At 44.4% G+C, this 24,248-nt stretch overlaps 1 protein-coding gene across 7 annotated transcripts in view; it reads right to left on the reverse strand.

The window, feature by feature from the left end:
- Positions 1-18,405: 18,405 nt before the first annotated feature.
- Positions 18,406-24,248, reverse strand: part of LOC115149016 (Down syndrome cell adhesion molecule-like protein 1 homolog) — a 92,790-nt gene continuing 86,947 nt past the window's right edge. For 4 of the 7 annotated variants that reach the window (XM_029691469.1, XM_029691465.1, XM_029691466.1 and 1 more), the window contains 9 exons: positions 23,869-24,057; positions 23,368-23,655; positions 22,946-23,101; positions 22,729-22,759; positions 22,388-22,509; positions 21,987-22,139; positions 21,586-21,786; positions 21,090-21,407; positions 18,406-20,964 (listed from right to left, as the gene is read on the reverse strand). In XM_029691469.1, coding sequence (XP_029547329.1) covers positions 20,528-20,964; positions 21,090-21,407; positions 21,586-21,786; positions 21,987-22,139; positions 22,388-22,509; positions 22,729-22,759; positions 22,946-23,101; positions 23,368-23,655; positions 23,869-24,057 — 1,895 coding nt within the window. In that variant the 3' untranslated portion in view covers positions 18,406-20,527. Of the gene's footprint in view, positions 20,965-21,089; positions 21,408-21,585; positions 21,787-21,986; positions 22,140-22,387; positions 22,510-22,728; positions 22,760-22,945; positions 23,102-23,367; positions 23,656-23,868; positions 24,058-24,248 lie in introns of those variants that run through there. The other 3 variants (XM_029691464.1, XM_029691468.1, XM_029691470.1) reach the window with 3 other exon arrangements.

The following is a 24,248-nucleotide window of genomic DNA, read 5'->3' on the forward strand; positions in this document are numbered from 1 at the left end:
TCATGTACATATATACCTCCTACCTCTGCACATTGATCTGGTACTGCTACTCCCTGTATATAGCTCCGTTCTTCTGTATTTTATTGTATTCTATAGTGTTAAAACATTTTTAAACTCTGCGTCATTGGGAAGGGTTCGTAAACACACATTTCATGGTAAAGTCTACACCAGTTGTATTCAGCGCATGTGACAAATACAATTTGATTTGATTAAATTACTCTGGAACACAGAGAGTGCATTCGGAAAGTATTCAGAGCCCTTGACTTTTTCCACATTTTGTTACTTTACAGCCTTACTCTAAAATTGATTAAATAAAAACATTCCCTCATCAATCTACACACAATACCCCATAATGATAAGCAAAACCAGGTTTTTATACATTTTTGCAAATGTATAAAAAAATTAATAAAAAATACCTTATTCACGTAAGTATTCAGAACCTTTGCAATGAGACTCGAAAAACCTTCCAACAGGACAATGACCCTAAGCACACAGCCAAGACAACACAGGAATGGCTTTGGGACAAGTCTCTGAATGTCCTTGAGTAGCCCAGCCAGAACCCAATCGAACATCTCTGGACAGAACTGAAAATAGCTGTGCAGCGACGCTATCCATCCAACCTGACAGAGCTTGAAAGGATTTGCAGAGAAGAATGGGAGAAACTCCCCAAATACAGGTGTGTCAAGCTTGTATCGTCATACCCAAGAAGACTGAAGGCTGTAATTTCTGCCAAAGGTGCTTCAACAAAGCACTGAGTAAAGGGTCTGAATACTTATGTAAATTTGATATTTCAGTTTTTAATTTTTAATACATTTGCAAACATTTCTAAAAACCTGTTTTTGCTTTTTCATTATGTGTGTAGACTGATGAGGGATTTAAAAAAAATCTATTTTAGAATAAGGCTGTAGCGTAACAAAATATGGAAAAAGTCAAGGGTTCTGAATACTTTCCGAATGTACAGTACATCTTCAGTGTATTGCCAAAAACCTCCATACCACTCAGTAACTTCAAACAGACTCTGACCTGACCATTGAGCCAAACTGATTAAAGAATCCCACAGTACTCAAACAACCTCTCTCTCACACACACACACATACTGTGCAGTAATTAGAATCCACAGAGCAGATTTAAGTGATACAGTCTACCAGAGGTGGGACCAAGTCATTGTTTTTCAAGTCACAAGTAAGTCTAAAGTCTTAGTACTCAAGTCCCAAGTCAAGTCCCAAGTCAAGACAGGCTAGTTCGAGTCAAGTCTCAAGTCAAGACCGACAAGTCTCAAGTCCTAAAATTTGAGTCGAGCTCTTCACTAAATGTAATATACCATTTCATATTTTTAACAAGAGCAATAGCAGTAACATCAGGCAGGATTTAGGTTACCAACTACCTAGCCAGTTGTATCTCAACTGATCATGTTCCCACACTGACTGACCGTGTGGAGGCTCATTGATTTAATGTTACGTTAGCCTACATGCTACACAAGCAAAGTTATATATAGCTGTTGGCTATATTAGCCACGACTTACCGTTCTTTGTGCAGCTTCAAATATGGAACAAAGTTGGAAGTTGTTGCGCCTCCATCTGTAATTTTCTTCCCGCATGTTTTGCAAGTTGCAATATGTTTTTGTTGTCGACTACAGCGTAGTCTTTATATCCGAAAATAATATCTTTCCAAGGGCTCCGACTGAATTCATCCACCGACACTTCCTCTGCTCTGCCACACGCAACTTTTTCTCAGCTGGCACAATTTGATTGGCTGCTGTCCGATTCAAACTGTAATACGTTAAATGAAGAGTTGATGCACTGCACACTTTTTTAAATAGCATTATTTTTAATATTTAGGCTTGGGGAGGGTATCAAGTCAGTTCGAGTTAAAAGGCTCATGTCCAAGTTAAGTCGCGAGTCATTGGTGTCAAAGTCAAAGTCGAGTTGCAAGTCATCATATTTGTTACTCGAGTCTGACTCGAGTCCAAGTCATATGACTCGAGTCCACACCTCTGCAGTCTACTATGTGCTCACCCCATCGCTTTCTCTGCTGTTGCTGTCACTTTTGTCTACCCTCCTCTCTCATTCTGTCCTGGTTGTAAAATGTGTAAAAGTAAACAATTGTTTTAATAATAAATTCACTGACTTTTTCACAACAGACAACAGACAACAGACTTTCAGCGTGCTTATAGAGAAGGGCACTCAACATGTACTGCACTGACACAAATGTGACCGACCTGCTCGATTCGGTCTTATGTAGCAAATTATCATATGTAGCAAAAAATTAAATTGTGTTTTTTACATTGGATAAAAGTAGAGACTCTGAGCTAGAAAATAGTATATCATACACTACAGTTGAGAAACAATGGGAAAGTAATTCTACTTTAAAAGCTGATAAACTTGTAACAACACTTTTGAGAAAATGGCCCTTGAATGTTTTGGTACACACACTGAAGAGCTCTGCTTTGTCTACACCCATTCAGCATTGTTCACATCCTCTTAAGCCTTAGCCCCACCCTTCTCTTTAAGGACTCAAATGTGAGACCATGTGCTATACAGAGTGTACTAAACAACCAAAGATTACACGTTTGTAATGAAGGCACATGAAAGTTCACATGTTCCAGAAGGCATTTCTGCCAAAAAACACATTTTAACCTGTTGGGGCTAGGGGGCAGTATTGAGAATTTTTTGAAAAAAAGATGTGCCCATTTTTAACTGCCTCCTACACCTACCCAGTAACTACAATATGCATATACTTATTATATATGGATAGAAAACACCCTAAAGTTTCAAAAACGGTTTGAATGGTGTCTGAGAGTATAACAGAACTCATTTGGCAGGCAAAACCCTGAGACAGATTCTGACAGGAAGTGGATACCTGATGTGTTGAATTGACTTTGAGCCTATGCCATTGAAAAACAAAGGGGGTGAGGTATATTCTGGCACTTCCTATTGCTTCCACAAGATGTCCCCAGCCTTTACAAAGTGTTTTGAGTGTTCTACAGTGAGATCTGACCGAATAAGAGCCATGGAACGTGATGGTCCATTAGACCCCTGGCGCGCGATTTGATGGTGGGTACTCTCATTCCGAAACGTTTTAAAAGAAAACCCAATGGTCCGCCTTGAATTTTATTCATGTTCTGGTTAAAAAAGGCCCTAATGATTTATGCGATACAACGTTTGACATGTTTGAACGAACGGAAATATATTTTTTCCGTTCTTGAAGTGAAGTGAAGTCCGGCTGGCTTAGATCATGCGCTACAACACGGAGGTTTTTCGACATAAATGATGAGCTTTTTTGAACAAAACTACATTCGTTATGGACCTGGGACTCTTTGGAAGTGACATCTGATGAAGAGAATCAAAGGTAATGGATTAGTTATATAGTATTTTCGATTTTAGATTCCTCCAACATGGCGGTTAGTCTGTATCGCGATGCGTATTTTTCTGGCGCAGTGCTCAGATTATTGCAAAGTGTGATTTCCCAGTAAGGTTAATTTAAAATCTGACAAGTCCATTGCGTTCAAGAGATGTAAATCTATAATTCTTTGAATGACAATATAATATTTTAGCAATGTTTTCTAATATTAATTAATTATTTTGTTGTCATGACTTGACTGCCGGTATTGGAGGGAAACGATTTCCTGAACATCAACGCCATAGTAAAACACTGTTTTTAGATATAAATATGAACTTGATAGAACTAAAAATGCATGCATTGTCTAACATAATGTCCTAGGAGTGTCATCTGATGGAGATTGTAAAAGGTTAGTGCATAATTTTAGCTGATTGTATGGTTTTGGTGAAGCCTGTCTTTGAATCGACAATGCATTGCACACCGCTATTGTCACTGTACTCTCCTAACATAACCTAACTTTATGCTTTCCCCGTAAAACCTTTTTGAAATGGGAAACGTGGTTAGATTAAGAAGATGTTTATCTTTCAAAGGCTGTAAGTTAGTTGTATGTTTGAGAAATTTGAATTTGTACATTTATTTGGTTTCAAATTTGCCGCTCTTGAAATGCACCTGCTGTTGATAGGGTGCGCCACGGGGGGCACGCTAACGTCCCAGGTAGCCTCAATTAATAAAAAGTAAATGTTTACATTCAAATGCCTCTCCTGTGAAGTAGTGATGCACGACATACACCTAGTTTCCTGAAATGAGTCACAATTGACTGATGATTGGTTGAAAGAAATTGATAATAAGAAGATTGTGGTAGCTGCACTGTTAGATTTCAGTGCAGCCTTTGATAGTATTGACCATAACCTGTTCTTGAGAAAAAGTATGTTTTATGGCTTTTCAACTTCTGCCATATTTTGGATTCGGAGCTACTGTACCTATCTAATAGAACTCAGCTGGTTTTCTTTAATGGAAACCTCTCTAATGTCAAACATGTAGGGTGTGGTGTACCACAGGGCAGCTCTCTAGGCCCTCTACAATTATTTTTACCAATGACCTGCCACTGGCATTAAACAAAGCCTGTGTGTCCATGCATGCTGATGATTCAACCATATACGTGTCAGCAACCACAGCTAATGAAGTCACTGAAACCCTTACTGGCTGGCCACTAATGAACTGGTCCTGAACATCTCTAAAACTATGAGCATTGTATTTGGGACAAATCATTCCCTTAGCTCTAGACCTCAGCTGAATCTGATAATGAATAATGTGGCTGTTGAACAAGTTGAGGAGACTAAATGACTTGCTGTTACCTTAGACTGTAAACTGTCATGGTCAAAACACAATGATTCAATGGTTGTAAAGACGGGGCGAGGTACAGTGCCTTCGGAAAGTATTCAGACCTTTTCCACATTTTGTTACATTACAGCCTTATACAAAAATGTATTAAATAAAAACATTTCCTCAGCAATCTACTCAAAATACCCCCCAATGACAAAGTGAAAACATGTTCTTACAAATTTATGCAAATTAACAAACAAAAAAACTTAACTAAGTATTCATACTTGCTATGAGATTCGAAATTGAGCTCGGGTGCATCCTGTTTCCATTGATCATCCTTGAGTTGTTTCTACAACTTCATTGGAGTCCATCTGTGGCAAATTCAATTGATTGGACATGATTTGGAAAGTCACACAAATGTCTATATAAGGTCCCACAGTTGACAGTGCATGTCAGAGCAAAAACCAAGCCATGAGGTCGAAGGAATTGTCCGTAGAGCTCCGAGACAGGATTGTGTAGGGGCACAGATCTGTGCAAGGGTGACAAAAACATTCTGCAGCATTGAAGGTCCCCAGGAACACAGTGGCCTCCATCATTCTTAAATAGAAGAAGTTTAGAACCACCAAGACTCTTTCTAGAGCTGGCCGCCGGTGGAGCAATCGGTGGAGAAGGGCCTCGGTCAGGCAGGTGACCAAGAACCTAATGGAAAGAGCTCTAGAGTTCTTCTGTGGAGATGGGAGAACCTTCCAGAAGGACAACCAATCTCTGTTGGTTTGTTAGTAATTATAAATTAAAGGTGTGAGGAATTAACTACCAGATGCAAGGTGTTTTAAATAAAAACAGGATGCGATGTTCTATAAATAGTGTGTCAAATTATAAAAAAGTAACCATGGCTGTTCTTGGAAGACATTGAAAACTGTGCTTTTAGAAGGGAGAGTTTTCAGAGACCGGAATGACTTTTTTGCACATGATGATCCATGGCTTATAAATCGCTATCGTCTCCCGAGAAATGTTCTGTTCGATTTGTGCACGGAATTAGCCCATAATCTGGAAAGGAAGACACGCTGTAATCATGCCATACCCATATGTGTCCAAGTATTGTCCACTCTGGGATTCCTCGCTACTGGGACACTCCAGAGGGAAATTAATGACAGTTCAGGTATATCACAGCCATCATTCAGCCGCATCCTGCCACAAGTGATCGAGGCGATTCTACACGTTATGTCCACGAGATACATTAGTTCTCCATTTACAGCCGACGAACAGGCACGCGTCAAAGCAAAGTTTGTTCGCTCATTTAATTTCCCAGGGGTTATAGGTGCAGTTGACTGCAAGCATATTGCCTTACGCGCACCGTCTGTAGATGAACATGTACAGTTGAAGTGGGAAGTTAACATACAGTTTAGCCAAATACATTTAAACTCAGTTTTTCACAATTCCTGACATTTAATCCTAGTAAAAATTCCCTGTTTTAGGTCAGTCAGGATCACCACTTTATTTCAGCTTTTATTTCTTTCATCACATTCCCAGTAGGTCAGAAGTTTAAATACACTCAATTAGTATTTGGTAGCATTGCCTTTAAATTGTTTAACTTGGGTCAAACGTTTTGGGTAGCCTTCCACAAGCTTCCCACAATAAATTGGGTGAATTCTTTCCCATTCCTACTGACAGAGCTGGTGTAACGTAGTAACGTGCTCACACATGCTTTTTCAGTTCTGCCCACAAATGTTCTATAGGATTGAGGTCAGGGCTTTGTGATGGCCACTCCAATACCTTGACTTTGTAATCCTTAACCTCCCTGGGCAAGGTGGGACGCAAGCTAGTCAACAGCCAGTGGAATCGCGTGGCGCGAAATACAAATACCTCATAAATGCTATAACTTCAATTTGTCAAACATATGACTATTTTACACCATTTTAAAGACAAGACGCTCGTTAACCTCTCTAGGATATGTGGGACGAAATCGTCCCACCTACGTAACAGCCAGTGGAATCCTGTGGCGCGTTATTCAAATACCTTAGAAATGCTATTACTTCAATTTCTCAAACATATGACTATTTTACACCATTTTAAAGACAAGACTCTCGTTAATCTAACCACACTGTCCGATTTCAAAAAGGCTTTACAACGAAAGCAAAACATTAGATTATGTCAGCAGAGTACCCAGCCAGAAATAATCAGACACCCATTTTTCAAGCTAGCATATAATGTCACAAAAAACAAAACCACAGCTAAATGCAGCACTAACCTTTGATGATCTTCATCAGATGACACCCCTAGGACATTATGTCATACAATACATGCATGTTTTGTTCAATCAAGTTCATATTTATATCAAAAACCAGCTTTTTACATTAGCATGTGATGTTCAGAACTAGCATACCCACCGCAAACTTCCGGTGAATTTACTAAATTACTCACGATTAACGTTCACAAAATACATAACAATTATTATATATACGCACCGATTGGGAAGCACGAGAGGCACCCCCAATAATTTTTTTGGGGTGGGCACACAGGTAGTTTGGCTGGGCCAAGGGTGAGCCCTAAGCCAACTCCCCGTGCTTATTATGGGGAGCATATGGAGTGGAGAGCGCCGGAGTATGCGGAAGTGCGCACGATCTCGCCCATGCGCACGCACAGTCCGGTGCGAGCGATCCCAGCCCCTCGCAAGTGCCGTGCTAGAGTGGGCATCCAGCCTGGAAGGAGGATGCCTGCACAGCGCATCTGGCCACCAGTGCGCCTCCTAGGCCCAGGCTACCCTACGCCTGCTCTACGCACGGCAACCATCAGGCCTCTGCACAGCCCAGTTCGCCCTGTGCCAGCACTCCGCTCGTGCAGGGCTGCTATTACCATCCAGCCAGGACGGGTTGTGCAGGAGGTGCGCTCCAGACCTCCAGTGCTTAACCATGGCCCGGTGTATCCAGTTCCTGCTCCTCGTACTAGCCCTGAGGTGCGTGTCTCTAGGCTGGCGCCTCTAAAGCCAGCACCACGCACCAGGCCTCCAGTGCGTCAGCCCAGTCTGTTCCCGCTCCTCGCACTAGCCTTGGGGTGCGTGTCACCAGTCTGGTACCTCCACTACCAGCTTCACGCCCAGGCCTCCAGTGCGTCAGCCCAGTCCAGCTCGTCCTGCTCCTGCTCCTCGCACTAGCCCTGTGGTGCGTGTCCTTAGTCTGGCGCATCCTAAGCCAGCCCCACGCATCAGGCCTTCAGTGCGCAGTCCCCGTCCAGAGCTTTCGACGACAGTGCCTCGTCCAAAGCTTCCGGCAACAGTGTCTTGTCCAGAGCTTCTGGCAACAGTGCCCCGTCCAGAGTGTCCGGCGACAGTGCCCCGTCCAGAGCTTCCGGCGACAGTGCCCCGTAGTGAGACTGCCCACAATCCGGAGTCAGCAGAGACGGCCCACATTCCGGAGCCGAGAGAGATGGCCCATAGTCCGGAGCCGAGAGAGACGGCCCACAGTCCGGAGCCGAGAGAGACGGCCCACAGTCCGGAGCCGAGAGAGTCGCCCTACAGTCCGGAACTGGCGCAGCGAGAGTCGCCCTACAGTCCGGAACTGGCGCAGCGAGAGTCGCCCTACAGTCTGGAACCGGCACAGTGAGAGTCGCCCTACAGTCCGGAACCGGCGCAGCGAGAGTCGCCCTACAGTCCGGAATCGGCGCAGCCAGAGTCGCCCTACAGTCCGGAATCGGCGCAGCCAGAGTCGCCCTTCAGTCCGGAATCAGCGCAGCCAGAGTCACCCTTCAGCCCGAGGTCTCCAGCAACGCACATCAGCCCGAGGTCTTCAGCGATGCGCCATAGCCCAGAGACTTCGGGAAGGGTAACATTTAATAATTATTTAGCGGGGTTGGACAGGTTTGGTGGGGGAGTAAGGCCGGAGCCTGAGCCATCTCCATAGTAGGTGTTTTGGGGATCGGGGGTGTAGTACAATAGTACAAGAACCGTCGGTGACGGTGGCCACCCTCCCTTCCCTCCCTTTAGTTTGGGATTATTTTTGTTTTGGGGTTATTTTTGTGTTTTTGTGTGAGGTGCATCCGATGTCTGCACCTTTTGGGGGGGGGGGGTACTGTCACGTCCTGACCAGTAAAGGGGTTATTTGTTATTGTAGTTTGGTCAGGACGTGGCAGGGGATGTTTGTTTTATGTGGTTCAGGGTTTGTTGGGTATTGTTCTATGTTTTGTATTTCTATGGTTTTTCTATGTTGTGTATTTCTTTGTTGGCCTGGTATGGCTCTCAATCAGGAACAGCTGTATATTGTTGTTGCTGATTGGGAGTCATTCTTAGGTAGCCCTTTTTCACCTGTCTTTTGTGGGAAGTTGTTTTTGCATTGCTGTGTGTAGCCTGCAAGACTGTTTGTCATTCGTTCGTTTTCTTGTTTTGTAAGCGTTCAATAAAAGTAAATATGAGCACTCAACCCGCTGCGCCTTGGTCTACTCCATACAACGACCGTTACAGAAACAGAACGCCAGACAATATACAAAGCATGGGTTTTTATATTCATGTTGTGGAAAACGTTAAACAATTGCATTATGAGAATGAATAAAAACCCTGGGTATTCTTCAGAGGTCAGTCACAATCTGCCCAACCAATGTGCTCAACTCGTTCTGGGTTTACAGGACTGAGGTGGTCAACACACGAACTGTAGACGCAGACGGGCCCTCGACACCTGTGACCAAACATTCCCCCTTACTCCTGGCACCTGCGACGCTTGGGAACCGGGGCCTCACGGACTTCATCCCGGAGCACGGACGCAGACGGACACTCGACACCTGTGGCCAAACCTTTCCCCTCACTCCTGGCACCTGCTGATTTGCGAGCCTCACGCACTTTATCCCTGGGTGGAGGGCGCACTGGCTGCAACGCAGCTTCCCCCATTTCTGTGTGACTACATATATATATAAAAAAGTATATGTCTTGTATATGAAGTTACTGACAAAGTTTCACATTCTCTTAATTGTGATGCAGTCGTGGGGGTTTTGCGCACTGACTCCACCGTTTCAGATGTTACTGCTAAACAATGTAAAAGTTGGGATTAAACCATATGAAAAATAAGCAAAATAGAAAGAAAAAACGTTCACTGTCACCGTCGGAGCATGTGCCACTGTATGCGCTTTCCCCAAGGATTGCCCCGATGCGCTTGTCCATTTGGGGGAGCTCCGGCGTGCCAGGCCGCCCTCCCGTTGCCTTAATGCTGAGGTTATGTATGGCTATTGTTTTTCCTTTGCAGTTTAAGGTCAGACCATTTCTTTGTCACATCAGCCACAGTTCTGTCTTGCTGCCACACCTCGTTCACTGCAGCGGCGACACACTCCCAAGCTACCTGTTTGGCTTTGTTTGTCAACCCACTATTTAGTCCACCAAATAATATGTGTTGCCGGTCTTCAATCTCTTCTACCATCGCCGTGATCTCGTCTTCCAAAAAGTTTGCTTTTCTCTTTTGGTCCATGGCTATTCCTGACTAAACCCTCATTTGTGCTAGCATTCTATAAGAGGAAATCGCTGATTGTAAGGCACATCCAGGTGCCGTCAATTTAAAGTTAATTTGAGATTTATAGATCACAGGTGCGTAAATTAAAAATGGGCTTCTTAGAACCTGCGTAAGCAAGATTTTTTATGTTTGGTATCTTTTATGAATCGAACGTAAGCACACCGTTGGAAATTATCTTACGACTAAGTTCAAGTATAAATCTAAGAACATTTTTATAAATGAGGCCCCAGATCTCTCAAGTACAGTATGGCTACTGAACTTGAAGCAGCAAGAATGAAGCAGCAATAATAATGACAGCGGGCACTTGCACTTTCGCATGAGCTACATAGTGCATATAGGATATAGCCTACCTTTTAGGAGGACAATTTACAGGCAGAGACAAATGCATGTGTAATCAATATTTACTGAAAATGAAATGGCGCAAAAAACTTGCTCACCATGGTAGCCTGTGCACGCATTTTCCTTTTCAATTATACAATTTTTTGATTGCGCCCTCCACTTTTTTCCATTATCAATATTTATTTACAGAGACTGTATTAAACTATAGTATAATCATATTTAAGTTAATTTCCTTGGAAAGATAACTTCTACTTGATTATCTGCCCATGAATAGACGTTACAGTGGTGGAAAAGTACCCAATTGTCATACTTGAGTGAAAATAAAGATAACTTAATAGAAAATTACTCAAGTGAAAGTCATCCAGTAAAATACTACTTGAGTAAATGTCTACAAGTATTTCGTTTTAAATATACTTAAGTACCAAAAGTACATGCTAAAATATACTGAAGTATCAAGAGTAAAAGTATACATAATTTCAAATTCTTTATATTAAGCAAACCAGACAGCACCATTTTCTTGTTTTTATTTTATTTAGGATAGCCTGGGGCACACTCCAACACTCAGACATCATTTACAAATGATTTGTGTTTAGTGAGTCAGTCAGATCAGAGGCAGTAGAGATGCCAGGGATGTTCTCTTTATGAGTGTGTGAATTGGACAATCTTTCTGTCCTGCTAAGCATTCAAAATGTAACTACTACTTTGGATGTCAGGGAAAATGTATGGGTTAAGTACATTTGTTTTCTTTAGGATTGTAGTGAAGTAAAAGTTGTCAAAACTATAAATAGTAATGAACAGATAAGTAGTACTTTAAAGTATTTTTGCTTAAGCGCTTTACACCACTATAGGCAACCTATTCTATTTCATTGAGACCACACATACTGAACTCGCAAGCCCAGCTAGGAGAGGAAAGGTAGACTACTGAAATTAAAGCAGCGAATTCTGAGTGGATGAATAATACGACGAACATGTGCTTTTAATACAAAAGGTAGGCTAACCGTTTCCAAATAATCTGCAGGACAACAAATATTTTCATCCCAAAGTAATCTGTCTGATCGCTCGCTTCCACCTGCAGCATGAAAAATTACAACCATGCCGCAATGATCTCTGTCGGGACCTAGAGGGAAGACAGCCTGCTACTGCCTAGCTGTCACGTCCTGACCATAGAAAGCTTTTATTTTCTACGGTAGAGTAGGTCAGGTCGTGACGGGGTTTTGTCTAGATATTATTTATTTCTATGTTGGTTCTAGTTTCTTTTTTCTATGTTGGGGGTTTGTCTAGTTTTTGTATTTCTATGTGGGGTTCTAGTTTCTGTATTTCTATGTTGTTTTTTTGGGATGATCTCCAATTAGAGGCAGCTGGTCATCGTTGTCTCTAATTGGGGATCATATTTAAGTTGTTGTTTTTCCCACTAGGTTTTGTGGGAGATTATATTTTGAGTAAGTGTATGTTGCACTGCTTCGTCACGGTTTGTTGTTTTGTTTATTAGTTTATTTGTATATCTTGCATAGTTTCACAGTTTAAATAAAATGTGGAACGATACACACTCTGCGCTTTGGTCTCCTTCATCGTATGACAAACGTGACACTAGCGCAGTATATTGTAATGTCAGTAAAAACATTTTTTTATACAGCATAGCGCAAGTGATTTGTGATTATGGAAACTCATATAATATATATATATCTGTACACGGTACCAGTCAAACGTTTGGACACACCTACTCATTCCAGGGTTTTTCTTTATTTTTACTGTTTTCTACATTGTAGCATAATAGTGACAATGACCCAACACACCTCCAGGCTGTGTAAGGACTATTTGATCAAGAAAGAGTGATGGAGTGCAACATCAGATGACCCGGCTTCCACAACCACCTGACCTCAAGCCAATTGAGATGGTTTGGGATGATTTGGACTGCAAAATGAAAGAAAAGCAGACAACAAGTGCTCAGCATATGTAAGAACTCCTTCAAGACGGTTGGAAAAGCATTTCCAGGTGAATCTGGTTGAGAGAATGCCAAGAGTGTGCAAAGCTGTCATCAAGGCAAAGAGTGGCAACTTTGTAGAATTTCAAATATAAAATATATTGGGATTTTTTTGTTACTACATGATTCCATATGTTTTATTTTATGGTTTTGATGTCTTCCCCATTATTGTACAATGTAGCTCAAGCCCCGGAAGCCCTAATGACGCAAATGGTACAAATGTAACTTGTATTTCATGATTTGAAAGATAATTAAATGAATATTGCATTCAGTTTAAAAATGCAATTTAAATGTAATTAATATTCAAATTCAATATTTATATATTGTTTCAATATGGTAAATATTGCATTAATTGTCTGTGTATCAAGTTTACAAACTAACATGCAAACTATTTCTATTGGCACTGAAATCACATAAAAGTTTGTGTTAGCTAGCTACATAGTTGCCTTTGTATCATGATAAGGTGTAGCACTGAAACTATCGAGGTTACCTAGCCAGCTACACTTTCAAACAAAGTCAACAACGCAGCCACTGCTAGCTAGCCTACTTCACCAGCCAGCAGTACTGTATCATTTTAGTCATTTTAGTCAATAAGTTGTCTTTGTCATAGTTTGATAATTGTGTAGTTTAGAGTAATTATCAAGGTTAGCTAGCCAGCTATTTTCGTCCCCCGCGACGCCATTTCCAAACCTAGCCAACTATTACCGACGAGCAGCATTGTAGAAACTAAATACATTACAAAGGAACGTCTTGATTAGTGTTATGTTAGCTAGCTACATAGTTGCCTTTGTATCATGATAAGGTGTAGTACTGAAACTATCGAGGTTACCTAGCCAGCGACACTTTCAAACAAAGTCAACAACGCAGCCACTGCTAGCTAGCCTACTTCACCAGCCAGCAGTACTGTATCATTTTAATCATTTTAGTCAATAAGATTTTTGCAATGTAAGCTTAACTTTCTGAACATTCGAGACGTGTAGTCCACTTGTCATTCCAATTTCCTTTGCATTAGCGTAGCCTCTTCTGTAGCCTGTCAACTATGTGTATGTCTAACCCTGTTCTCTCCCCTCTGCACAGGCCATACAAACACTTCACACCGCATGGCCGCTGCCACTCTAACCTGGTGGTCCCAGCGCACACGACCCACGTGGAGTTCCAGGTCTCCGGCAGCCTCTGGAACTGCCGGTCTGCGGCCAACAAGGCAGAGTTCATCTCAGCCTATGCTACCCTCCAGTCCCTCGACTTCTTGGCGCTGACGGAAACATGGATTACCACAGATAACACTGCTACTCCTACTGCTCTCTCTTCGTCTGCCCACGTGTTCTCGCATACCCCGAGAGCATCTGGCCAGCGGGGTGGTGGCACTGGAATCCTCATCTCTCCCAAGTGGACATTCTCTCTTTCTCCCCTGTCCCATCTGTCTATCGCCTCCTTTGAATTCCATGCTGTCACAGTTGCCAGCCCTTTCAAGCTTAACATCCTTATCATTTATCGCCCTCCAGGTTCCCTTGGAGAGTTCATCAATGAGCTTGACGCCTTGATAAGTTCCTTTCCTGAGGATGGCTCACCTCTCACAGTTCTGGGTGACTTTAACCTCCCCACGTCTACCTTTGACTCATTCCTCTCTGCCTCCTTCTTTCCACTCCTCTCCTCTTTTGAGCTCACCCTCTCACCTTCCCCCCCTACTCACAAGGCAGGCAATACGCTTGACCTCATCTTTACTAGATGCAGTTCTTCCACTAATCTTATTGCAACTCCCCTCCAAGTCTCCGACCACTACCTTGTATCCTTTTCCCTCTCGCTCTCATCCAATACTTCTCACTCTGCCCCTACTCGGATGGTATTGCGCCGTCGCAACCTTCGCTCTCTCTCTCCCGCTACTCTCTCCTCTTCCATCCTATCATCTCTTCCCTCTGCTCAAACCTTCTCCAACCTATCTCCTGATTCTGCCTCCTCAACCCTCCTCTCCTCCCTTTCTGCATCCTTTGACTCTCTATGTCCTCTATCCTCCAGGCCGGCTCGGTCCTCCCCTCCTGCTCCGTGGCTCGACGACTCATTGCGAGCTCACAGAACAGGGCTCCGGGCAGCCGAGCGGAAATGGAGGAAAACTCGCCTCCCTGTGGACCTGGCATCCTTTCACTCCCTCCTCTCTACATTTTCCTCTTCTGTCTCTGCTGCTAAAGCCACTTTCTACCACTCTAAATTCCAAGCATCTGCCTCTAACCCTAGGAAGCTCTTTGCCACCTTCTCCTCCCTCCTGAATCCTCCTCCCCCCCCTCCCTCTCTGCGGATGACTTCGTCAACCATTTTGAAAAGAAGGTCGACGACATCCGATCCTCGTTTGCTAAGTCAAATGACACCGCTGGTCCTGCTCACACTGCCCTACCCTGTGCTTTGACCTCTTTCTCCCCTCTCTCTCCAGATGAAATCTCGCGTCTTGTGACGGCCGGCCGCCCAACAACCTGCCCGCTTGACCCTATCCCCTCCTCTCTTCTCCAGACCATTTCCGGAGACCTTCTCCCTTACCTCACCTCGCTCATCAACTCATCCTTGACCACTGGCTACGTCCCTTCCGTCTTCAAGAGAGCGAGAGTTGCACCCCTTCTGAAAAAACCTACACTCGATCCCTCCGATGTCAACAACTACAGACCAGTATCCCTTCTTTCTTTTCTCTCCAAAACTCTTGAACGTGCCGTCCTTGGCCAGCTCTCCTGCTATCTCTCTCAGAATGACCTTCTTGATCCAAATCAGTCAGGTTTCAAGACTGGTCATTCAACTGAGACTGCTCTTCTCTGTGTCACGGAGGCTCTCCGCACTGCTAAAGCTAACTCTCTCTCCTCTGCTCTCATCCTTCTAGACCTATCTGCTGCCTTTGATACTGTGAACCATCAGATCCTCCTCTCCCCCCTCTCCGAATTGGGCATCTCCGGCGCGGCCCACGCTTGGATTGCGTCCTACCTGACAGGTCGCTCCTACCAGGTGGCGTGGCGAGAATCTGTCTCCGCACCACGTGCTCTCACCACTGGTGTCCCCCAGGGCTCTGTTCTAGGCCCTCTCCTATTCTCGCTGTACACCAAGTCACTTGGCTCTGTCATATCCTCACATGGTCTCTCCTATCATTGCTATGCAGACGACACACAATTAATCTTCTCCTTTCCCCCTTCTGACAACCAGGTGGCGAATCGCATCTCTGCATGTCTGGCAGACATATCAGTGTGGATGACAGGTCACCACCTCAAGCTGAACCTCGGCAAGACGGAGCTGCTCTTCCTCCTGGGGAAGGACTGCCCATTCCATGATCTCGCCATCACGGTTGACAACTCCATTGTGTCCTCCTCCCAGAGTGCTAAGAACCTTGGCGTGACCCTGGACAACACCCTGTCGTTCTCCACTAACATCAAGGCGGTGACCCGATCCTGTAGGTTCATGCTCTACAACATTCGCAGAGTACGACCCTGCCTCACACAGGAAGCGGCGTAGGTCCTAATCCAGGCACTTGTCATCTCCCGTCTGGATTACTGCAACTCGCTGTTGGCTGGGCTCCTGCCTGTGCCATTAAACCCCTACAACTCATCCAGAACGCCGCAGCCCGTCTGGTGTTCAATCTTCCCAAGTTCTCTCACGTCACCCCGCTCCTCCGCTCTCTCCACTGGCTTCCAGTTGAAGCTCGCATCCGCTACAAGACCATGGTGCTTGCCTACGGAGCTGTGAGGGGAACGGCACCTCCGTACCTTCAGGCTCTGATCAGGCCCTACACCCAAACAAGGGCACTGCGTTCATCCACCTCTGGCCTGCTCGCCTCCCTACCTCTGAGGAAGCACAGTTCCCGCTCAGCCCAGTCAAAACTGTTCGCTGCTCTGGCACCCCTATGGTGGAACAAGCTCCCTCACGGACCCAGGACAGCGGAGTCAATCACCACCTTCCGGAGACACCTGAAACCCCACCTCTTTAAGGAATACCTAGGATAGGATAAAGTAATCCTTCTAACCCCCCCCCTTAAAAGATTTAGATGCACTATTGTAAAGTGGTTGTTCCACTGGATATCATAAGGTGAATGCACCAATTTGTAAGTCGCTCTGGATAAGAGCATCTGCTAAATGACTTAAATGTAAATGTAAATGTTATCTTGGTGACCTAAATCGGGGACTAGGCTATCCTCAATAAACCCCGTTTCCATTGCCACTAGAAATGACAAATTATGTAATGTTGCTAGGTAGCCAATATGTGACTGCAGCTGGCTTTGCTAATGTTGAATTTACCCTGCTGTAACTAACGTTACACCATGCTCCTCCCAGTGCCAGCCAGACTCGGAGCCATGTATTTAGCTATGTTAGCTAACCAAGCAAACCAGATGACAGAATTGATATATAGCTACAGTAGCTAGCTAGCTTTCAATACGACCTGGTCAGCTAAAATGCCTGCTAGCTCACATTAGCTAGCTAGCTTGTTTCAACTCTGATTTGGTAGCTAGCATTTGAGGGCTGACTGTTCTCATAAAAGTGTATTGTGTAGTGCAAAAATGAATGCTGGATCCAGCTATGGTGGTAATTTGTGTCATGTCTGACTACTGCAGTACTGCTTGTCCATGCGCTAGCTAACAGCAACAAGCCCAGACGAGCTAGCTAAACGCTGTGTGAGCGTCCAGCAGTGATCTGCTTGGTGGTTGCATAGTAACGTCGTCACCAGCCCAAATTATAGTCGAGCTGGGACTAGTTGTGAAACTGGGCTGCACTGGCCCGGATTTCTCTCGACCCAGCTCAATTTGAATTTTCCTTTCGAGCCAGCTCGAATTTGGCCCAAATTTTGCCCTAATTTTAAGTAGCAGTGTAAACGGGGTTTATAGAGGACAGCATTGATCAAAAATCAATAAATGATGTCTTTGGTTGGTAGATTGGATGGTAAAAAGGGCATAATGGAGCTTATCCAGAGACAGATCCTGATTTCTAGTGGTGTCAAATATCTCAGGTCATGTAGTCACACCATAGATGTAATATCATTCATACATTGAATGCGATTATTGATTGATGATAGATTGATGGACCCAGGCTGACACTAGATAGGCCTAATACAATTTATGAGAGCCTGATTGTGGGTTGTAGCATGATTCACTCTATTACCGGAATTAAGATGTGGAAGTCAGAAGTTTATGGAATGGCTTCAACAAGTAAAAACAATAACATGCTAAATGACTTTTCCATTAGAACGTATTATTGCTATTGATGCTTTTTTATTTTCATTCTGGTATAGTTATTATCCATCTTGATTATTCTTTGGTTCCAGTTCTGATTCCAGTTCCCAACAGTAGCAGTATGTGTCAGTGTATCAAGCAACGTTTAATTAAGAATGACAGAAACCATGGTGTATAGAAAGATAGCTTTATTGCACAAGGTGTTAGAATACTATTTTTGTTTGTTTTTCATTTAATTTAATAGAAAATGTTCTTTTAAACACAAGCAATTGCTATTAGAAGCAACTCAAACGAATGTTTGGAATCACCTCAACATATTTTTTCTTCAAATTTAAAATTTTAGTACATTTCTTTCCCTCACCTTTTCCCTTTTACCAAGCATGCAATGTCATTTTTGAGGATGAACAAAATACAAAAAATAATATAAAAAAAATTGAATTTGGAACACCAAAAGATCTTTAACAAATGATAAAAATGCAACAAATTAGTATCAAAAACATAAAGGGAATAGAGAAGAATGACTACATTTGTTGCCCGTTGCGGAAATCAATGTTTATCAAATCAATATGTTGTTTTAAATTTGGAGTTGGGGCATGATTCAACCCTGATCTGTGCCCTGTTTTATTTTGACGAAAATAGCTCTTCATACAAAACTGTGTTTTATGTACAAGAGTTAACCTATAAACAACACCGACAAAGGTATTGGCGGTGGGTCCAGTACTGTATGCCCAAGGTGGGAGGGAGTTGAATTGGGAGAGCCAGTTGGGAGTGGCAGGTTTTCTTGACCCAGTCCAGTATATACACAATTTCTGTGTGTGTGACCTAAAGAGCAAGGAGTCCCTGATTTCACTTGGCTAAAACTGGCCAAAGATGTAGGTGTGTCATACTTCAGTACTGTTTGGCCTCTGGAATCACATAAAAAACAAAAAACAGAAACAAGTAAAAAGGAACATATTCAATCAAAATTAACATATGGATGTAATCCAAAAACAAAAGAAATGACAAAACACTAGAATGGCGATGCTTCAATAGACATTCCAACAGGTTCCGGTGTTGATGTAGCCTACATGTAGTAGCACAAAATGGAGCTGGGGATGAGGATGGACATGGCTATTGGGGATGGAGAAAGAAGTGGGAAATATACAGTACTTAAGACAGGGCAGCATCAGAGACACCAATAGACCACTGACCACATCATCCTATCATATTCAAACTGAACACCTCAATTGGCTGGCAATGTCTCTCTGACAAACTAGACAGTTCACTTACTTCACATGATTATCCTCCTTGGTGCCTTGGCTGACATTTTGTATTGGAGGGAGGGAGGCAGTAATGCATGGGCTGAGAGGTTGATAAAGGTTACAGGGCTACTGGTGTGTACTCTGTGTAGTAGCTAGCTGTGGGATACAGTAGCCGTGCTCTGATACCTGACTTCTGCTCCACTCACAGTGACCCTATAACCCCACTGGTACCACAGGTCAAAGGCCCATACCTGAGGCCCTGAGAGGTCATGGTCCTTCTTTACTCAAGTAACAGGTGAACGAAAGCAGAGAAATTATAGAAAACAGTGTTGGTTGCCTTGGTTACACCCATCTTTAAAGGAAATTATTTGGCTTCTGAAAAGTAAGTATACCAACCAATCACTGACAACCTCATGAGATACCAACTAATAGGGGGCTTTGAGATGGACACTTCCTGTCTGGAAGTCACTTCCTTCCTCTCAGCCGGTCTACATACAGTAACATACAGAACACCCTCTATATACACGTGCTCCTCCCTCTTCATAATACTCTTCTATTCTTTACCCCTCTTTCATTTTCACTGCTCTTCACATGATTGAGCGATTGTCTCCTTATATTTTTTTAAACATTTAAATTGTTGTATATTTTTATTCTTTGCCATAATTTCACTTAAATGACATGATATACTTATATAGAAATATATATGCGAAATCTTTAAAATACCAAATATTCTACATTTGTTAGTATTGCGAGAGCCCTGATGTTTTTAATTCATTGCTGGGTCATTTGGGTTGTCATGTTTCGGTCAAAAGCTATCGGGTACTGTTGAGTTGGAAGGAGGAGGGGAGTTTGAGGAAAAATCAACAATAAATGTGCTAAAATACAAACTCAATGTTCTGAGTGAGGTGAACCTGAAATCCTTCCTTATGGAATCCACACAGAGAGAGTAACTGCCAATGGAGAGTGAGACTGGACATTGAGACATAGAGAGAGTAAGACGAGACTATAGGGGATAAAACTGGTAGTCCTGCAGGAGCTTCTGCTCACACCTTGGAGGGCAGCATAATGTGTGTGAGGGTATGATGAACACTGATTTTTAGCCCAGCCTCTGCTATCATTGACTTCATCAGCACGAGCAGTGAGCTTTCACCATTCAGCTCCTCAGTAATACTCAATGGTTTGAAATGACCTTGGAGAACAGTTCTAGGTCTTTGTGTGTGTGTGTGTGTGTGTGTGTGTGTGTGTGTGTGTGTGTGTGTGTGTGTGTGTGTGTGTGTGTGTGTGTGTGTGTGTGTGTGTGTGTGTGTGTCACCAGACACACAAATTGAGCAGCGTGGCATCAGGCTAGAACTGGTACTTAGTAGGAGATAGTAGTTTGTTTTATATAGGTCCAGGTGAGCATGAATCAGGCAGGTTACAATGGTCTCTGGTCATTCCTGGGAGGCAGAATCTAAAGTCTGAATAAAGACTAATCACACTACTAGGTAATTAGATGTTAGCTGGGGTCACCTGCTGCACTGCATGCCCTCGCTGACCTGATGTGTAGAACACTGGTGTGGGGCTGGGTGTAGGCCGGGGCCGGGCCAGACAGGAGTGTTTAGTCTTTGAGAGAGAGAAGGGAGGCTAGTAGCTACACCAGTGTGTAAGACTTAGAGTAGGCCCCAACCCCTTGCTTCTGCAGTCTGCCCAGCGCTGAGGAGCTATTCTCTAGCAGTGAGTCTCTGGATCCCCCCATCTTTGTGCTGGAGCCAGTGGGGTTGCTGCTGGTGCTGGAGGTGGAGGCTGTGGCTGCAGGGTTGGAGCAGGGCATGGTGAGAGTCCTCTGGGGCAGGGTGGCAGTGCCTGAGCTCACGCCCAGACTGCCTAACCCAGAGTGGCCTAGCGTCAGGGCCTGTTGCTTGGACGGGTCCAGAGTCATGTGACGTCCCTGGGTGTGGTACGCCCGCTGTGCCAGGCTGCGGATGGAGGCCTCTCTGGGCGGGACCGCAGGGCATGGGTCATGCAGTTCTGCCTGCTTCCGGAAGAAAGGATCCGTCTTCATGTAGAGCGGGAGGTTGCAGAATTCACCTAGCAACGAGGACAGAACAGAGAGAGGGAGGGGCTTAGAGACCTGTTGAGATGTACAACAAACAGCCTGTGGCAAAGTATAATGTGGTGCCACTGTGCCAGACAGGGTGGCTCTCTGTACTCACTCTTGTTGGCACGGTGGGGGATGGGCACGGCCACGTTGGTAGGTCTGCCGCGGTCGTAGTCCTGGGGTTTGGGTGGCGAGGCGGTGAAGCGACACAGGCCTGTCTCGGATGGCGTGCTGAGTGATGTCATGCTGTCGGCTGGGTCGTTGGTGCCTGTGGTCATCTGGTCAGAGGAGCTGTCGGAGATGAAGCACTCTGTGATGGTGAACTTGGCATGCTGCAGGTGCTCCTCCAGTTTGGCGTGTTCGTAGGCCCGCGCCAGCTCCTCATACGTAGATGAGGCACTCTCTGTGGACACCATGCTGTTACGACCCTTGTCTGGAAAAACAATAAATGCCATATCATATTAGAACAATGCAATATGAAGTTTGCATACAGTACAGCTGTGCCAGTAGGCCTTTCAAGGTATCCTACAGGTCTGGTTTGGGGATGTAAAAGATAGATGTGTTATGATGGGTCTTTAGTGGCGTTGTTGCCAGGGCGGGGCGGTACCCACCAGTGTCCTGGGACAGGCTGGCGCTGTAGCTGTCACTCTCAGTAGCGGTGATGCCGTGGGAGCCCATGGTGCGCCAGTCAGAGGTCAGAGTCCTTGCGGAGGCTGTTGATTGGCTCTGGCCCGGCCTGCTCAGGGTCCACTGGCTGGAGTAGCGGTTTCTGGAGCTGTGGGCTGACTTCACACACTTCCTCGACACTGGGTCTGAGACAAGGAGAGAATAGGAGGAGGACGGTGAGAGGATAGAATTCACTCACTGGGTACTATTCATAACACTTATAATCATTTTGGGTGTAAGCATGTACAAACATTTTGGGTGTCAGCTCAAGTTAACTCCTACACATTACACTGTAATAAGACATATTTCCATACTATGCACATCCTAGTGTATGTGAAGTACTCACTGGTTCCAGGGCGGATGTCTGACATGTCAATCAAGGGCCCTGTGTTCTGGATGAGGGCAGGATGGTGCAGAGACACACCCGTGCAGAAGCTCTGTGGATTCACTGATTGGCTGAACTCTGTGTCCGTCACTGGGGCCACTGCCTTGTCCTCACCTATTGGATGTAAGAGATGAGGAAAACATATTATGACAGTTGTTCAAAAATATCTGTGATAAACAATTAATCTCCCTTGTCAGATGTTTTCCTCATAGGCTGATTGTAACTCACACTCTAGCAATACGTATTTAGTAAGTTGAAAGAAACAATTTGATTGGTTAGTTAGTGTACTGTAACTAAAGGCTATTTAATTGGACAATATTCAGTCGGATCAATCTGATTAGCTGCAGTGTGTCCACACTGACCTATCTGCTTGATGCCCTCCTTGTCCTCGATGAGCAGCTGGACACGAGGGATGTCGATGTGGAGCCGAGGGCCCTGGGGAGGACCCTTCACTGGGGTGTCCATGCTGCGGTTGTTCTTACTGCTCAACACACAAAACAAGACACACACTTAGACTGGATCCACTGTCACATCAGCAGTACTTACATAGTGTACATGTATACATATATAACAGGAGTATATTGGTGATACTTCATAAGAGTTTACTGGGACTTGCAGGTATATTCAAAGATCCATCAAGATCCCCTGGAATATGACACATCCATAACCACAGGCATCAATCAATCAAGAGTATTATCCTTACCTGATAAGCATCTCTGCAAGGCTCTTAGCATCTGTGAAAACAAACACAAATATCTTTATTAGATTATAATGGATCATCATGTGGATTAGGCAAATTATTTTGACATGTTACCTTTAGTGCTTCTGAGTTATTTACTAATTTACTTATGGCTCTTCCTCTCTGTTCTCCCCTCCCCCCTCTTTCCCTCTCTTTCTCCCTCCTTCCCTTTGTTTCTCACCTCTGAGTCGTTTGAGTCTCTTCTCCTTGCGTTTCTTGCGGATGATGAAGAGCAGGGCGAGGCCCAGGGTGACCAGGATGACAGGAGAGCCGATGGAGAACAGCTTCTTCACATCATCCCTGTCCTCTTGGGCCGAGTTTATAGGAGGGATGGTACCTGGGAGGGAGAGAAGGGGTGAGAGGGAAAGAGAGAGGGAGGGAAAGGGGGTCAGAGGAAGATTAAAGGACTGCTTTTACCACCACTTTCAAGCCCACTCACATACTACTCCTCCCTCTCTCCTTCCCTTTTTTGGTCTCCCTCCTTATCCCCTTCTCTTTGATGACTGTAAGTAGTTCTGAATAAGAGAGTCTGCTAAAATGTACATGTAAATGTCAAAGCAGCAAGTGAGAGCAGTTATCTGGTAGAAACAGGAAGTGACTCACTGCCGTCATAGTCTGTGGTGGCAAACTGGGAGCTTTGGTTCCCACACCCGGCGCTATTACAGGCCTTCATCTTCAGTTCGTACCAGGTGGCCTCCCGCAGCTCGCTGAGGAAGAGCTGGGCCGTGGCGTTGGCCTTCAGGCTCTGCCAGGCCCACGTGCCCTTGGGGCGGAAGTCTAGCAGCAGAGCGGTGATGGGGCAGCCTCCGCTGGTCCAGCCCTGCAGGTTGAGCCCCGCGTGGGTAGAGTTGATGTGGGTGAGCAGGGGCTGCTCCTTGTTGAACACGGGCTCTGCAGGAGAAGAGGAGAGACAGGGAGATTGTCAGACTGCCGGTATTGTGGTTAGTGTGTTAGAGTGGGGATGTAGTTTATGTGAGGTAAAACACATGATGTGAGGTAAAATATAAAATCATGCAGTTTTAAAATTCAACTCTTTCTGCTCTTTCCTCCTCTACACCTTCTCTCACCTTCCCCCCTTCCCCTTGATCTTTCCTTTTCCCTCACCTCGTCCGTGGGTCTTAGCCTCGATGATCTCAGAGATGCGTCCTGAGCCCACACTGTTCTTGGCTGCCAGTTTGACCTTGTACCAGGTCCCACAGCGCAGGTTGTCCAGCCTGAAGGAACGCTCACTGGAACTAATGAACACATCCCTCCACTCCTCTGTGTTGTCCACTGAGTACTGCAGGACGAAACCTGAGGACACACAGGGATACACTACAGAATCATTTAAGCATTTCTTTATCATCTGCCAAATATACAAATAAACCATTTAAAAAACAATGAAATACTGTAAATGTCTATCAATTACAATATCCTCCCATTTCAAATATTAAAGCCATATTACACAACCTGCACATACTCCATTGAGGCAAAATCAGATCATC

Source organism: Salmo trutta, chromosome 15 (assembly GCF_901001165.1).
Source record: "Salmo trutta chromosome 15, fSalTru1.1, whole genome shotgun sequence".
Taxonomy (NCBI): Eukaryota; Metazoa; Chordata; class Actinopteri; order Salmoniformes; family Salmonidae; genus Salmo; species Salmo trutta.